At 53.6% G+C, this 17,357-nt stretch overlaps 1 protein-coding gene across 6 annotated transcripts; it reads left to right on the top strand.

Annotated features, from left to right (window-relative positions):
* Positions 1 to 2,428: 2,428 nt before the first annotated feature.
* Positions 2,429 to 17,220, top strand: NLRX1 (NLR family member X1). 6 transcript variants are annotated; one of them, XM_033434412.2, is made up of 10 exons: positions 2,429 to 2,786; positions 5,168 to 5,237; positions 5,708 to 5,796; positions 6,343 to 6,962; positions 7,726 to 8,541; positions 13,858 to 14,453; positions 14,696 to 14,782; positions 15,567 to 15,818; positions 16,132 to 16,411; positions 17,082 to 17,220. In XM_033434412.2, exons 1-10 carry the CDS (start codon positions 2,435 to 2,437, stop codon positions 17,097 to 17,099), a joined length of 3,180 nt encoding a protein of 1,059 aa, XP_033290303.2. In that variant the 5' UTR covers positions 2,429 to 2,434; the 3' UTR covers positions 17,100 to 17,220. The 6 variants fall into 6 exon arrangements, with proteins under 6 accessions (XP_033290303.2, XP_033290302.2, XP_033290304.2 ...); XM_033434413.2 differs by lacking the exon at positions 17,082 to 17,220 and adding an exon at positions 4,475 to 4,602 and having other exon boundaries at positions 2,644 to 2,882; positions 16,132 to 16,992; XM_004273302.4 differs by lacking the exon at positions 17,082 to 17,220 and adding an exon at positions 4,475 to 4,602 and having other exon boundaries at positions 2,655 to 2,786; positions 16,132 to 16,992.
* Positions 17,221 to 17,357: the final 137 nt, after the last annotated feature.

Here is a 17,357-nt window from a genome sequence, read left to right on the forward strand (position 1 = left end):
GCTTGGAGAAGCGACTTGAGCGAGCTCTCAAGATGCTGTGCTCTTTGCCCCGGAGAACCACCTGCGATTTCTCCCCCCACCGGTCTCAGTAACCTGCAGAGGGGGGGCATCCAAGCATGTTTTGAAATGGGCCCACTCTCCCTGAATGCCGAACTTCCTGGACCCAGAGATCATTTCCTTCAACGCAGCTGACTTCTGTGACAGGGTCTGTGCAAGGTGCTGGAGGGCAGAGATGACCAAAGCACTTCTCTGTGCTGTGGCTCTATAGCACCTGCTGCCCCATCCTGAGGTCCGACGACAGAGCACATGCCCACAGTGTGACTCACAGTACGTCTGTCTGCAAGAGGCCAAATTATATGTTATTAATAAAACCTACATGGCTGTCATGCCCGCTGAGGGGTGGGGGAGGGGAATGTCTTGCTCTGAGCTGTGTCCAGTAACGCAGCCAGGGGCCTGTCAGTCTCACGTGGCTAGGTAAGTGGAGTGAAGCTAGAGGAGTCCTCCAGGCCTGAAATGTCACCCCTAAGATCACATTCACAGCGTTACTCTACCTCCTCTCCCCGCACCCCATCCTACTCCTCGTTCAGATCTTTGTTAAAATCAAATGTGCTCTTTTCCGTGCTGCCTGGAATGCCCTTCTCTTCTCTGGCTTTTTAAATTTATTTATTTATTTATTTATTTTGCGGTACGCGGGCCTCTCACTGTTGTGGCCTCTCCCGTTGCGGAGCACAGGCTCCGGACGCGCAGGCTCAGTGGCCATGGCTCATGGGCCCAGCCGCTCTGCGGCATGGGGATCCTCCCGGACCGGGGCATGAACCCATGTCCCCTGCATGGGCAGGTGGACTCTCAACCACTGCGTCACCAGGGAAGCCCTATTTTTATTTTTTAATTGAAGTATAGTTGATTTACGATGTTTCAGGTGTACAGCAGAGTGATTCAGTTATACATGTATGTATATATATACACATATATATTCTTTTTCAGATTCTTTTCCATTATAGGTTATTACAAGACACTGAATATAGTTCCCTGTGCTATTTGTTGTTTATCTAATTTATATGTAGTAGTGTATATCTGTTAATGCCCAATTCCAAACATATCCTTTTTGGTAACCATAAGTTTGTTTTCTATGTCTATGATTCTATTTCTGTTTTGTAAATAAGTTAATTGGTATCATTTTTTTAGATTCCACATATAAGTAATATCATATGATATTTGTCTTTCTCTGTCTGACTTACTTCACTTAGTGTGATAATCTCTAGGTCCATCCATGTTGCTGCAAATGGCATCATTTCACTCTTTTTTATGACTGAGTACCAGCTTATTATTTTTTTAATGTTCATTTATTTATTTGTTTTTGGCTGCATCAGGTCTTAGTTGCTGCACATGGGCTTCCCTCTAGTGGAGCAGGGGGTCCAGAGTGCGTGGACTCTGTAGTTGCAGCACGTGGGCTTAGTTGCCCCGCAGCATGTGGGATCTTATTTCCCTGACCAGGGATCGAACCCACGTCCCCTGCATTGGAAGGCAGATTCTCAACCACTGGACCACCAGGGAAGTCCCCCAGCTTATTTTTTAAGATCTAGTTCAAATGTCACCTCCTGTGCCAGAGGCAGTTCGTAACTTCCTCTCCCAGGCTTTCCTAAGGCTTCCATCTCCCTCTGAAGTACCATCATTTGGGCCCCCTGGAGGGGGGCTGCTATGGTCTGGTCCCTGTTCACCTTGTTCTGGTTGCTAGCCCAGTACCACGTGTTCAGTGAAAAAACAGATGTTTACATGTATAAGTGAAATATCCCCACAGTCCTCAGTCTGGACGGAGGGTAGAGATCATAAAGCCCTCTTCTCAGCCCTGCCCAAGTCTCCTCTCTACCAGTGCCCGACTGCACACCTCCGTTCAGTACAGCCTGTGTTTGCATGTGGAGGGATGCCCTGGCTGTGGGTGGTGGGAGGCTCCTCCATCGGTTACATGGGGCCTGGGTGTGCCCAGTATGGAAGCACAGGGATGAGGCTGGGGTCTTTGAGGACCAGGAAGCCCTAGGGCCAGGCTATGGTTGGGTGCCAGACAAGAGGAGCAGGTTGAGGTGGGAGCTGTCCCTCAGCCCCATTCTTCTGCCTGCCTTGACCCAAATGACCAGAAGCCACACACAGAGGTGTGGGGTCTGAAGAGAGCCAGGTACAGAGGGAGGACCCAAGAAGACCTTGACTCAGATCTCTGTCAGGAGGCAGGCTGAAGCGGTGAAGAGGCACAGAGGGAAGAATGCCCTGGGGATGGGGGATGGGGGATGGGGGATGGGGGTTGCCTCGGGAAGGCCCCGGATTCTTGTTCTTCCCCTTCCTAGTTGGGTCAACCTGCGCAAGTCATTTCACCCTTCTGAGCTGCAGTTCCTGCATCTGTAAAATGGGCATAACAAGAAGCCCTGCCTGGGTGAGTAATGGGATGGAATTGGCGCTCAGTGACCTGCAGAGGGCAGTCCCCAAGGCAGGGCCCGCCTGGATGGAGGGCTGTACCACTGAGGGTGCGGGGAGGAGAGACAGATGGCGAAGAAGTCCCCGCCCCGGGCCTGCTCTCCGGGACACTAGCTCCTCTCGCCATCTCCCTCCTCCCAGGACCCGGCGGCTCGGAGCGCCTGGGATCGTGCTCGCGCTTGCCCGTTGCCGGGCCGGATGCCAGGGCTGGCAGGGCTCCGCGCAGGCGGGCGGGGCGTGCAGGAAGCGCCGTGCGCGCCGGGGCCTCTGGGAGCAAGCGGGAGACTCTGCCGGCGACCGGCTCCCGGGCCTGGGCAGCGGCGGTAAAGGTCTAAGTAGCAGGGGCGGGGCGGTGCTGGGCTAGTGCCACTAGGAGCTGGCGGCTGGGGACGCGTGGGGCGCAGCCGGTGCCCTGAGAGGTGGGCATTCAGGCGGGCTTTACTCTTGGGCTCTGAAACCAACTAGAACTAGGAAAGCTGGGACCCAGTTTAAGAGGAGGAGCTCTGGACCTGTGCGAGCACAGACCCCGTACCTTTCCTGCTGTGCCCTCTCCTTTTCTCACTGCCCTGGAGACCAGCGGTGATCTTCCGACAATTGGCCTCATGCCCCCATCCCCACCGCCAGTCCCATCTTGAGTCACAGGCCCTGCAACTGATTTTATCCCACTGAGCTAGTTTCCCCAAGCTTTTCCAGCCTTCCGGGGCCGTCTCTTAACCCTTCTATACTCCCGCCCCCGACCCCGGGACTCCTGGTCTGAGCCCCAGGCTGCGCCTCCACTGGTTGGCCCTGCTGGCAATAGGGCCCAATGCACCCAATTCTCCCTAAGTGTGCTCTGCCCTTAAGGAGTCACATCTCAGTGGAGACCAGGTGCCAGATAGCTGTATGCTTCATTTAAGGGAGCTCAGAGGGATCAGGAAAGACTTCCCAGGAGAGAGGACCTTTGACCAGGTTCTGAAAAGATTGGGTAGGATTCTGACAGGGGAGAAAGGTCATTCCAAGCTGATGAAAGAGTATGAACAAAGTTAGGGAAGTGGGAGCAAGAATTCAGTAAGCCTGGCCGGTGAGGTACGGGTCAGGGGGAAACTCAGGAAAATAGCTGGTGTGGGCCAGGTGTTTGGACGCTACATAACCTAGGATTTTAGGGAGGCGATTGGTGCCTGGGATCAGGGATGGGAATGGAATGAGACTGAAGGCAGAGGCCACTAAGGAGGAGGAGGGCCTAAGTTAGCACAGGGTGGTAGGGATTATGCAATAGGAACAGGCTGGCAAAGTACTGGGATGAGGAACCGGCAGGGCTGTTTCCACTGTGTGAAGGAGGGGGGAAGGATTTGAAGACAAGTGGAGGAGGGGGGAAGGATTTGAAGACAAAGAGGTCAGGTTTCGAGTAGAAATCATGTGATTGGGAAGATTTGCAGTAAAGTAACTGGAAGGGGAAGAGGGATGCTGAGTTCAGTTACGCGAGCGTGCGGCTGGAAGCATTGGCAGGATGTCCATATGGAGATATCAAATAGGAAGTCATTCATTCATTTATCTATAATTTATGCCAGCCTCAAAGGCAGGTTACATAAAAGTCACAGAGAAGGTAAAATGATCAAACCATTAAAACTCAGCTAAAAGGACCTGATAGCTAGGGAAAAACTTCAGAGGAGAATAGATGATTGTTACTGGAAAACGTTGGCTCAGAAAAGCCACTGAAAATGAACACAGGACTCATAGGAGCGTGCTGGCAGCCAAGCAAAAAAAAGGACACCTAAATAAAACAGTTCACTAGGCTGGAATTCAGGAGAAAGGTGATCGTGAGGCCTCAGGGGAGAACCAGTGGGTGGTAGGATCACTCAGGTGGGGAATGTAGAGGAGAGAGGTCTGAAAGCCAGGCCAGGGCCTTGGCGATGCTGGCATTTAAGGAAAGGCTGATGTTCTCCTGAGGAGGAAGGGCCTCCCTTGGCCTGCATGAGAGGTGGGGTGGGAAAGTGGGGGTGTGTGGGGTCCATTCACACCATTCTTCCTGCAGTGGAACAGGATAGAAGGTGGTGTGCTCAGTCCCCCAGGCCCTGACCTTCTCTCCTGCCATGAGGTGGGGCTGCCATTTGCCTAGGGCCTCTTGGGGCCCTGGTCTGGGAAGAGTACTCCAGCCAGCAGGTGAGCAGGAAGCAGGGGTTTCTGTTGCCACTTCTCACTTTCCAGAGTCCAGCTGGCACCTCCAAGAGAGAAGGGATCCAGACCCCAGGCATGCTAGTCCCAGCTCCGTGATTTACTAGCTGTTGGCCTTGGACAAGTCACCGTACCTCCCTGAGCTTCCTTTTTCCCATCCTAAACTAAGGGAGTCAGACTGGATGATCTTTGAGTGTCCCTGTAGCTACATAAGTCCAGGAACACTTGTCTGATTTCATTTTGCATTCAATGAGTATTTATTGAGTGCCTGCTATGTGCCAGACCCCATGCTAAGTTCTAAGTAGGTACTTGTGAACCGAAACAGATGTGATCCCTGCTCTCATGGAGGAATGGGGGTGAGTGTGTGAATGAATGTTAATCAAATAATTACATGATGAAATATAAAATTTCATAATGACTGCTACAAAGGGGCAGTACATGATGCTATGAGAGCAAATGATGGGGCTTTGATGTAGATGTGGGGTCTGTGTATTGTTGAGCTAATGTGGGTGAATTCTGGATGCTGTTTCTTCCTTCTGCTTTCTCTCTGTAGATGAACGGATCCCCTTCCTGATCTACTGGAGTTGGCCCCTTAAAGGGGAGCGCCCCCTTGGGCCCCCGAGGTGAGGCCTCAGTGTCATACCTTGGGACACATCTGGGCACAGCAGAGTAGCCTGGGAAGGGTCAGGACTTGGAGAGAGCTTGATCTCCTGGGGAGAGTTGGTTTTCCGGGGCTGGAGAGGGTACAGACTCAGCTACCAGGCCTAAGGGGAAGTTAGCTTATATCATCCACAGTACAAGTCACAGTGGTCAGCCAGAGGGAGGACCGGTGGGAAGTGGGTGGAGTCTGGCAGTGGTCAGTCTGAGTTCCAGGCAGGCAGTCAGCAGTGGGGGACTGGAGCGGTAGGGGCAAGACCTCAGGCCCTGGGAAGGGTATGAGAGTCAGATGAGGCTCTGGACTTGGTTGTCCAGAGTCAGGCCTGGATCTCAGGAAGCCAGCAGTTCATCAGTCCAGGCAGGCCTGGACTCTGAGCTTGTGCAGAGCCTGAGCCCAGTAGCCAAGCCCCAGCTCATCCCTTTTCCTTGCTCACAGGGCCTTTATACGCCATCACGGAAGCTCAGCGGGCAGTGGTCCCCCATCAGGGAGGCACGGACAGTTGTTCCAGGGCATCGCTGCAGCTGGTAAAGGGACTGGCTCCTCAGTCAGCCTGAGGAGAGGGGCTGCTGGGCTCCCAGTGTGGGGGTGGGTTCAGGGAACGTGGGGAAGAAGGGCTTGGAGAGAGAAACAAGCAGGAAGGGGGTATAGAGGATCCCTTACAATCAGCCATTAGTGGACCCACTCTCCCTGGCCCCATTATCCATCTGCCCATGTATCCCTTCCTGCAACATTCATGCAGTGCACACTTACGATGTACAAAGCACTGGGAGGGATATAACATCCCTACCTTCAACACACTGCCTCTAGCGGTCAGGTGAAGATCACACATGGATAATCATACAGCCAGTCAGCCCAGACTCACCCTCACTCGTTCATGGCTTCCCACTTTCTGCCACAGGGGTCCAAACTTTCTGGACAGTCTGAGGGAGTCCTGTGTGTCCAGCACCACTGTGGGTCCTGGCATCTCCTGGTGCTGTGTCTTGACCCTGCAGCCTGACCCTACCACCTCCTTAAGCTCCTGAATTTCTCAGCCCCTCTCCCTGACATATTCCCTTTGCCTTCCCATCCAGAAGCTATCCAGCGGCACCGCCAGAACCTGGCCGAGTGGTTCAGCCGGCTGCCCAGGGAAGAGCGCCAGTTCGGCCCAACCTTTGCACTAGACACGGTCCACGTAGACCCTGTGATCCGCGAGAGCACCCCTGATGAGCTGCTTCGCCCACTGGCTGAGCTGGCCCTGGAGCATCAGCCACCCTCTGCTGGGCTCCCCCCACTGGCCCTGTCTCAACTCTTTGACCCAGATGCCTGTGGGCGCCGCGTGCAGACGGTGGTGCTCTACGGGACAGTGGGCACAGGCAAGAGCACGCTGGTGCGCAAGATGGTCCTGGACTGGTGTTACGGGCGGCTGCCAGCCTTCAAGCTGCTGATCCCCTTCTCCTGCGAGGACCTGTCATCCCTGGGCCCTGCGCCGGCCTCCTTGTGCCAACTTGTGGCCCAGCGCTACACACCCCTGAAGGAGATTCTGCCTCTGATGGCCGCTGCTGGTTCCTGCCTGCTCTTTGTGCTCCACGGCTTGGAGCACCTCAACCTTGATTTCCGGTTGGCAGGCACAGGGCTTTGCAGTGACCCGGAGGAGTCAGAGGCTCCAGCTGCCATCATCGTCAACCTGCTACGCAAATACATGTTGCCCGAGGTGAGTGCACCCTGCTCTGCCTCCACTGTCCCCAATTTGCCCCCTCAGGATTTTCGTGTCCTGAGTCCGCATGCTTAATGGGTAGGAACGTAGGCTCTGGATTAGTTCAAATCCTGCCTCTCCACTTCCAAGCCGTGGGACTGAGCAAGTCAGTAACTTCTCCAGCCTTCTGTTTCCTTCTCTCCTTGAGTTGTACTGAACAAACGAGATACTGCCTATGAAGTGCTTAGCACAGCGCCCTGGATCATAGTGGGTGCTCAGTAAGTGTGAGTTATAACTACTGTGGTCGTCATTATCTTCATCCTTGAACACTCAGTCTTCAGGGACGCCCTGGCAAGTGAGGCAATCAGGACACAAGGGTCTTTTTTTTCTTTTTTATAAATTTGTTTATCTTATTTATTTTTGGCTGCGTTGGGTCTTCGTTGCTGTGCACGGGTTTCTCAAGTTGCGGCGAGTGGGGGCTACTCTTCGTTGCGGTGCGCGGGCTTCTCATTGCGGTGGCTTCTCTTGTTGCAGAGAACGGGCTCTAGGCGCACGGGCTTCAGTAGTTGCGGCACGTGGGCTCAGTAGTTGTGGCTCGCAGGCTCTAGAGCGCAGGCTCAGTAGTTGTGACTCACGGGCTTACTTGCTCCGCAGCATGAGAGATCTTCCCGGACCAGGACTCGAACCCGTGTCCCCTGCATTGGCAGGCGGATTCTTAACCACTGAGCCACCAGGGAAGCCCACAAGGGTCTTTCTTAACTCTCAACCATGCTCTTCCCAGGCCAGCATTCTGGTGACCACCCGGCCCTCTGCCATTGGCCGCATCCCCAGCAAGTATGTGGACCGCTATGGCGAGATCTGTGGCTTCTCCGATACCAACCTACAGAAGCTCTACTTCCAGCTCCGCTTCAAACAGCCAGACTGCGGGCACGGAGCTGGGGGGTTCTCAGCCACGCCGGCTCAGCGTGACCACCTGGTGCAGATGCTCTCCCGGAACCTGGAGGGGCACCACCAGATCGCCACTGCCTGCTTCCTGCCCTCCTATTGCTGGCTTGTCTGTGCCACCCTGCACTTCCTGCACGCTCCCACACCAGCTGGCCAGACCCTCACGAGCATCTACACCAGCTTCCTGCATCTAAACTTCAGTGGGGAGATGCTGGACAGCACTGACCCCTCCAAGTTGTCCCTGATGGCCTATGCAGCCCGAACCATGGGCAAGTTGGCCTACGAGGGGGTGTCCTCCCGCAAGACGTACTTCTCTGAAGAGGATGTCCGTGGCTGCCTGGAAGCTGGCATCCAGACGGAAGAGGAGTTTCAGCTGCTGCATGTGTTCCGCCGGGATGCCCTGAGGTTTTTTCTGGCCCCGTGCGTTGAGCCAGGGCACCTGGGTACCTTCGTGTTCACTGTGCCCGCCATGCAGGAATACCTGGCTGCCCTCTACATTGTGCTGGGTTTGCGGAAGACGACTCTGCAGCGAGTGGGCAAGGAAGTGGCCGAGCTCGTGAGCCGTGTCGGGGAGGATGTCAGCCTGGTCCTGGGCATCATGGCCAAGCTGCTGCCCCTGCGGGCCCTGCCCCTGCTATTCAACTTGCTCAAGGTAACAGCCCTAGGATCCCAGGCTGCCGGCCCCCATCCTCCTCGTTCACTCTTGCTCCTGCCCAGAAGGAAACTGCTTCTTCCTGCATGACCGTGAATCCTCTTCTTGGCTCTGTTTCTGATTTGGGCAGTCTGGCTTTTAGTGGGAATGGGTCATAAGGAAGGGGGAGAGAGGAGCCGCAGGCTGGGGAAGGCTTGGAGGGGAATCTAAGGGTGCAGAGACTTTCGTAACAATCCCATAACTCTAAGGATAGGTTTTTGTTTTTTTTTTGTTTTTTGCCTTTCTCCTCCTAGTCTTTGTTGCTGGGCGGCAGGGGTCACTACTGTCCAGGGTCTGTCCTGTGTTTTGCAGGTCCAGAAACCCAATTGTATCTGTTCCTCAGAGGTGATTAGACTCTGGGAGTGATGTCTCATCCTAACTTAATCACCAGAGGCAGGTTTATAAAGCAGATGCCGTTTTATTCATTTATACCAGGAGGATAAATGGCATTGGTAATTGGCTTAGGACGGTCCATCCTGGGTGCAGGTCTGCTCCAGAAACCAAATTACAGGCCTGAGGACTGTGCTGTGAGCAGGGCGGATGTACTAAGTTTTTGATGGGAAGAAGTAGCCACTTTCGGCTGATGTCTGCCGGGTGCCTTGTAAATGAAATATAATTATGATCCCTTTTTTTAAAAAAATTATTTATTTTTGGCTGCATTGGGTCTTTGTTGCTGCGCGTGGGCTTTTCTCTAGTTGCGACGAGGTGGGGTTACTCTTTGTTGTGGTGCTTGGACTGCTTGTTGCGCTGGCTTTTCTTGTTGTGGAGCACGGGCTCTAGGTACATGGGCTTCAGTAGTTGTGGCACGTGGGCTCAGTAGTTGTAGCTCTCGGGCTCTAGAGCGCAGGCTCAGTAGTTGTGGCGCACGGGCTTAGTTGCTCCGCGGCATGTGGGATCTTCCCGGACCAGGGCTCGAACCCATGTCTCCTGCGTTGGCAGGCGGATTCTTAACCACTACACCACCAGGGAAGCCCTATGATCCCTTTTATAGATGAGGAAACTGGCGCTCACAGAGGCTAAGTAACTTGACCAAGGTCACTCAGATAGTAAGGAGAATGACTGGGATCTGAGTGCAGGTTTTGTGTTTCTGAATCCTGTGCCCTTTCCGCCAAACTTTATTGATGTGCTATGGATATTTCTAGGAAGCTATGGCGCCTTGCTAGGTAACCCTGGTTCTCTTTAGAAATGTTTCAGTAATCGGTCTTGGGGAGCAGAGCCCTGGTGAGCTGACAACATTTTAACAAGTTTTCCTTTTTATAGGGAGCAAAGCCTCAGGGTTAAAAACAGGGATTCTGTAACGCAGCTACCTGGTTCACATCCAGGCTCTGCCACTTACTAGCTGTGTGACCCTGTACAAGTTACTTAACCTCTCTGTGCCCCAAGGTCCTTATCTGTTAAATGAATAATAATAGATAATAATAGAATCTATATCATTGGCCCCATATGAGGATTAAATGTCTTCATCTGCAGGACCTGGCACATAGTAAGCGCTATTTAATTGTTTGTTAAACACAAAAACAGTCTCAGGCAGCCCATCCCTTCTTACACCATTGCCTCAGGCAGGGAGGTAATGGCCATTGCTGAGGCCACCCACCTCTTTGAGGATCTGCTTGCATCATCTGGATTGCAGTGAGAGGCCGTGGTCTCCTGACAGGATTCAGAAAGCCACTCAGTTACTTAAGGGGACACCACACCCCTAAGCCCTCTCGGAGGGAGGGTTGCCTAGCAGAGGATGGGTCCCATCTGTTTCTTTATGAGCCTATTGTTTCATTTTCCCAGAGTGACAGTTTTTGTGTCTTGTCTCCAGATGCTTATTGGGGCAGGGGCACTATAACCTCCATGGTGGGAACCTCGCCTGTAAAAAGTGAAGAAAACACATGAGAGGAGGTGCCACAAAACAACCTGGTGGCTCCTGCCAGAGGAATGGACCTCTCCTTTCCTTTCAGAACCATTGCAAGGATGGCAGCTCCCAAACATTCAGTTCTTCAACAAATATTGAGTGCCAGGCAATGTGTTAGATTCGGAGGAAAAAGCAACAGGACCCCAGGTCTCTGCCTTTTCTGATCATACAGTCTCAACATAAACATGTCAACATAACCATGGGATTAAAATTTCTGGGAAGTGCCTGGAAAACAAAGTTCCAGGTGCTATGGAAGTGTGTAAGGGGGGAGGGGGGACCTGGTTTGGGGGGATAAGTAAAGCCTCTCTGCAGGAAGGGCTTTTAATCTGATCCCTGGAGGATTAGCCAGAAGAACTGGGTGTGGGGGGAACACTCCAGGAAGAGGGCACAGCTCTGAAGGAGGAACAACCTTGGCACTGTCAAAAAACAAAAAAGAGAGAGAGAGAGAAGCCGAGAGGACAGCAGAGTGAGCGAGGGTGAGAGGCTGTCATGAAGGCGCCGGGGCTGACAGGGGCCTGTCAATGAAAAATTGATCAATAGTTCATCTGTTGCCAGAAGGGGGACCCCTTCCAGGGCCTGAGAGCGAGCTGTTTTTTTTTTTTTTTTAAATAAACTTATTTATTTATTTAGGCTGCATTGGGTCTTTGTTTCTGTGTGCGGGCTTTCTGTAGTTGCAGTGAGCGGGGGCTACTCTTCGTTGCGGTGTAGCGGGCTTCTCATTGCAGTGGCTTCTCTTGTTGCAGAGCACGGGCTCTAGGCGCGCGAGCTTCAGTAGCTGTGGCTCGCGGGCTCTAGAGGGCAGGCTCAGTAGTTGTGGTGCACGGGCTTAGTTGCTTCGCAGTATGTGGGATCTTCCCGGACCAGGGCTCGAACCCGTGTCCCCTGCATTGGCAGGTGGATTCTTAACCACTGCACCGCCAGGGATGTCCCTGAGAGCAAGTGCTTGTGTAACACTCGGAAATCAATTGTCTGAGGAGACACACGTACTGACAAAGCAAAAGACTTTATTGGGAAGGGCCGCCCAGGCAGAGAGCAGTGGTGTAAGGGAGCCCAGGAGAACTGCTCTGCCACGTGGCTTGTAGTCGCAGGTGTTATGGTAATGGGGTTAGTTTCTGGGTTGTCTCTGGCCATTCATCTTGTTGGCCCTTATTTAGTCTGACTCAAGGTCCTTCCCGGTGGCACGCGTGTCTCAGCCAAGATGGATTCCAGCACCAAGGATTCTGGGAGGTTGGTAGGACAATATTATGGGCTGGCGTCTCCTCCCTCTTTTTGGCCCCTCCTGAATTCTCTAGTTTTTGACAGCAGCACCATGTTCCTTATTGGGAACTCCTGTTGTGAGACAACTCATGCAAGTGGTCATCATCGTGCCTGGCCAAGGCGGGTGGTTTTAGTCAACGGTTCCCTAACCCATCTAAGAAAGAAATGGAAATTTTAATTCAAGCCAATCTGAGGATTATAACCCAGGAGACAGTCTCTCAGAGAGTTTTGAGAACTATTCCAAAGACATAAAGAGGGAGGCCAACGTATTCAATATACGTGATTCAATATATGTGATTTTGGCAACGGGGGTATGTGTAATCAAACACACATCGCAGTAGAAAATTGCACCTAGTCACGAGGAACAGACATCTCAGTTAATGGTTTTAGTGCTTTTCTAAGTATGGAAAGATGCAAGAATCCGGGTTCGTAAAAATTTCTCCTGAAATATCTAAGGACCAGTTCTGTCAGTTTTCCCAAAGCACACAGTGCCTTTTCCTCATCTTCGCCCTGAATTCCTTTCAAGGTTGTTGTAGCCAGTGACTGCAGTGGCTGATGACTTGACGTCGTAGAATTGGGTGGTGGGCGACATTCTTTATTTTACAATCCCTTCCCTTTCAGTCTTAGTTTCAACCAAGGTTTGGGAGGCATTTCGTGACCTATTTGTTCCACAGCACTAGGAATGCTCATTCCCAGGTCAGGCAAGGATTTCACCGATAGGTCACTCAATGTGCTATTAGTGGACTAGACCCTATTAACAGTAGCCAAAATCCTCTGGACCTCTTAATAGTCCGTTGTGATCCAAGGAACGGTTCCCTCTTGTTGTTTCTTCCCTTATCTAGAGTTACACTATTACAGTCATTCATCTTATAGAACTATATATTTGATCGATTGTTTCAAGTCACCTAATCATTGTTAATTTTTTTGTGTGTGTGGTACGCGGGCCTCTCACTGTTGTGGCCTCTCCCGTTGTGGAGCACAGGCTCCGGACGCGCAGGCTCAGCGGCCATGGCTCACGGGCCCAGCCGCTCCGCGGCATGTGGGATCTTCCCGGATCGGGGCACGAACCCGTGTCCTCTGCATCGGCAGGCGGACTCTCAACCACTGCACCACCAGGGAAGCCCCTCATCGTTAATTTTATCTGAGACTCAGTCACACATTTGGTAATGCAAGAAACAGCAATCTTATAAAATAGGCAAATACAAGTAATATAGCTAGTAGTATTAATAGGATCATAAGTAAGTATTGAAGCTAAGATCTTCCACAAGGTGAGGCCCAGTATCTCCTCAGGTCTCTGAGCAGTCTGTTTTGCACCAATCTCTATCTTTAAGGAAAATGATATATTGGCATTGTACATAAAGTTCACCGAAGATGTCTGCATATACAAGGCGAGTGGTGGGTCACTGTGACTCCTTACAGGATTGAGAAAGGAATGTTATCTTCTAAGGAGTTACGTGGCTGGCGCCAGAAGGCGAAAAAGTGATCTTTATGATTGAGCGGGTATTTCTGCCATGGGGGAGGTCTAGTTAAATGCATAGTGCAGATGCACCATGCACACTGGAGGGGAGGGAGGAGGCCCAAATGGGCAGAGAAAAATTTCATGTTTAAATTTTTCTTGTCTTTCCTTAAAATATGAATTTTATTTCATGAGGCCGAATCGTGCAGGGTCTGAAGCAGTAGGAGCAGCATCCGTCATCGCTGCTGTGATGACGATGATGGTGTTGAAGATGATGATGTATTTAAACCATCTAGCCCGGTACCAAGCTGAATGCATAATATATGCTAACTCCTTCCCACCGCGCTTGGGCTTGAAAATGTACGGGGTGTTTGGGAAAAAGAAAGAATTTCCCAGTGTCTGGAGTACGTGAGACGAGTGTTGAGAGGTGACGCCGGAAAGGTCACATTGGGGCCAAATTACGCCAAGTTTTATATTCCACATGGGCAGTGGGGAGCCACGGAAGGTGCTGCAGCAGGGGGAATAGTATGATCAGACGAGTCATGCTCAAGTTTAAGGGAGATCACCAAGCTGGAGCAGTCAGGAAGACTGCACCTTAAGCTTAGGCCAGAAGGCTGAACAGCACGCAGTAGGCTGCAGCGCCCTCACCCTGCTTCTCTTCCAGGTGGTTCCACGTGTGTTCGGGCGTGTGGTAGGTAAGAGCCGTGAGACAGTGGCCCAGGCCATGGTGCTGGAGATGTTCCGAGAGGAGGACTACTACAATGACGACGTCCTGGACCAGATGGGTGCCAGTATCCTGGGTGTGGAGGGCCCCCGGTGCCGCTCGGACGAGCCCACAGAGGATGAGGTCTTTGAGCTTTTCCCCATGTTCATGGGCGGGCTTCTCTCTGCCCATAACCGGGTAGTGCTGGCTCAGCTTGGCTGCCCCATCAAGACCCTGGATGCCCTGGAGAATGCCCAGGCCATCAAGAAGAAGCTGGGCAAGCTGGGCCGGCAGGTGCTGCCCCCCTCAGAGCTCCTTGACCACCTCTTCTTCCACTATGAGTTCCAGAATCAGCGCTTCTCCGCCGAGGTGCTCAGCTCCCTGCGCCAGCTCAACCTGGCGGGCGTGCGCATGACACCCCTCAAGTGCATGGTGGTGGCAGCTGTACTGGGCAGTGGAAGGCATGCCCTGGACGAGGTGAACTTCGCCTCCTGCCAACTGGATCCTGCCGGGCTGCGCACGCTCAGGCCTGTCTTCCTGCGTGCCCGGAAGCTGGGGTGAGGCCCTGTCCTCGTGCACGCGTGGAAGAGAAGGTGCTTGGGAAAGCAAAGGGAGTGAGGAAGGACCAGGGGGTGGGGTGAGATCTGGTACGGGTGGAGGTGACAAGAGCTACAGAAGGGGACACAGCTGTGGACTACAAGAGGCAGGATGGTGAGGGAGGGGCCCGGTGGGTGGGCAGGCTCCATGCCGAACTCCTTCCTTGGTTTCTCACCTCCTCTCTGCCCACCTTCTGCTGCAGCTTGCAACTCAACAGCCTGGGCCCCGAGGCCTGCAGGGACCTCCGAGACTTGCTGCTGCATGACCAGTGCCAAGTTACCACCCTGCGGTGAGTGCCCTGGGAGGGGGCTCCATCCTGCTGGCCAGCTAAGGTCAAGGGTGAGCTCCCCACCTCCCAACATGCCTGGAACAGGCGCACCCATGCTGTAGTAAAGAAGGTGGGAGTGTAGACCTTGACCTACTCCCCACCCCACGACGTCTAGTACAAGCAGCCAAGCAGGGGGAAAGATGCCACCAGCCATAAATTGGTGCTAAAAAAGCCTCTTGCCTGGCTAAAAGCAGCCTGGGGTGGGGGGGTGGAATAACACCCAGGCTGGTTACCTGGTAACGACGCCACTGATTCCCTCCCAGGATTTTCCCTGTCGCCTCACAAGGATGACCATGACGCTGGGCACTCAATAGATGCTCCCAAAGTGTTTACTAGCAACCCAGACGCTGGGTTCCTGATTTTGGGTTGGAGGAAGGGGAGGTGAATGAGGAGGGAGGGAGAGGGGGATGGGGAAACAGGAAGGGAGGATGAAGCAGGGGCTGGAAGGGGGGGAAAAAAGGAGCAAGAAGGAACATGGTAACGAGGAAGGGGAGAGGGAAGAGGGGAGTCTCAAAGGAGAATGGAAGGCGGGAGGAGGGGAGGGAGAAGCCGGCTTCCACCCCACCCTCCCTCCTCTACGGTGAGCCTCACCCCCGTTTCTCCATTCTCTTTACCTGGGCCTGCATTTCTCTGCGTCCAGGCTGGTCTCTGCCCCAAGCGGTGCACCGTTTTGGCCCAAGTCCCAGTGCTTAGCACAGGACATCTGCTAGGGGCCCTCATAACCTTGGGGTGCTTGTGGCCCTAGGCTGTCCAACAACCCACTGACGGCGGCAGGTGTGGCCCTGCTGGTGGAGGGGCTGGCGGGAAACACCTCGCTGAAACACCTGTCTCTGCTGCACACGGGCCTTGGGGATGAGGGCCTGGAGCTGCTGGCTGCCCAGCTAGACCGTAACCAGCAGCTACAGGAGCTGAATGTGGCCTACAACGGCGCTGGCGACACAGCGGCCCTGGCCTTAGCCAAGGCTGCCCGGGAGCACCCTTCCCTGGAGCTGCTGCAGTGAGTCTTGCCCTCCACTCCCATCTCCCCACCCACCCCTTGGTGATTGGCCCTTCCCCTGCCCTGATTCTCCACCACCATTTCTCCTAGGGTCCTAGTGGCCCCATTTCTATTGACCCTGGTCCCACTGAATTCTAGCATCATCCCTGCCTCCCAGTGGCCACCACCGTCCATCTCTGGCTTATTGCAAACACTTACCCCGTTGCATTTCACAAGCAGGGGAACTGTTATGAGACCGCTTACTCTCTGTCCACCCACCCTCTGCCCCTTCTTCTCAGAGCTGAACAGCATCTACTGTTCTCTCTCCTGCTAGCCTCTACTTCAACGAGCTGAGCTCAGAGTGCCGCCAGGCCCTGCGGGACCTGGGGAGCACCACTGAGGGCGGTGCCCGGGTCGTGGTGTCGCTGACAGAGGGGACAGCGGTGTCCGAGTACTGGTCAGTGATCCTGGGTGAAGTCCAGCAGAACCTCAACAGCTGGGATCGGGGCCGGGTCCGGCGCCACCTGGAGCTTCTGCTGCGGGATCTGGAAGATAACCGAGGAGCCACCCTTAATCCTTGGCGCAAAGCCCAGCTGCTTCGAGTGGAGGGCGAGGTCAGGGCCCTCCTGGAGCAGCTGGGAGGCCCTGGAAGCTGAGACAGGGGCAGCAGTGTGTGTCCCCTGGCCCCAAGCCGCTTCTGTCTGTGGCCTCCTAGCTTGCACTACCGCTTCCAGAAAGATCCCTTCAGGGCTGGAGGCAAAGGAATGGGCACAGCTGTGCCAGTTGCTCTCCTGGGGCATGTCCAACCAGTGCTTCCAAGTCTGGGGTTTTCAGGGTCGTGGAACACGCTTCCCCTCCCTTCGGCTAGAAGGACTGAAAGATGTGGCGTTTTGGTGGCCCCACCTTGTCCTGTAGCGCCACCACCAATCTCCTCTTGGACTGTGCCACCTGGGGGCACACTTCTTTTGTCGGCCTTGCCAGGGGCCTTGCCAGCCAGATGTGTTGGAGGGCCTCCGCGTCCTGCCTTTATGCTTTCTGGGGACACCCTGGGACACCCAGGATGCCAGCAGCCACTTTCCTCTCTCACTGGTGCTGTGTCCTCACCCTTGTTTCCCCTTCACAATGGTACCCAAGCTCGGTGGCCCCTAGGGGCGTGGGTGCTGACTTGCTGCTATTAAAGAGCTGTGTCTTCCAACTACTGTGGAGTCTTTTTTGCCTGTTGCTTTCAAGAAAGGGTACTGTTTTGGTCATTCTGGTTAAACCACTGACCACTTTCTGTTGCAGATGTTTCTTGGGCACTAGTTTCAGAGGCCCTGAGGGTGGCGCAAGAACAAGATGTCAGCATGGAGGTAGGCCATGTTGGGCCATAGGGCTCCTGTCCCCCTTCTCACACTCTTATTCCAGGCTTGGAATTACAGTGCCCAGCAATTACAGTGATCTTTCTCGCGCGGAGGGGGAACTGGGATGGCAGCAGAGTCTCCTGAGAAAGTCGGGGCTCGAGAATAGGGCAGGAGGGACAGACACACTTCCCCAGAGGACAAGACTCTCCTCCCGTTAACC

Source organism: Orcinus orca, chromosome 8, assembly GCF_937001465.1.
Source record: "Orcinus orca chromosome 8, mOrcOrc1.1, whole genome shotgun sequence".
Taxonomy (NCBI): domain Eukaryota; kingdom Metazoa; phylum Chordata; class Mammalia; order Artiodactyla; family Delphinidae; genus Orcinus; species Orcinus orca.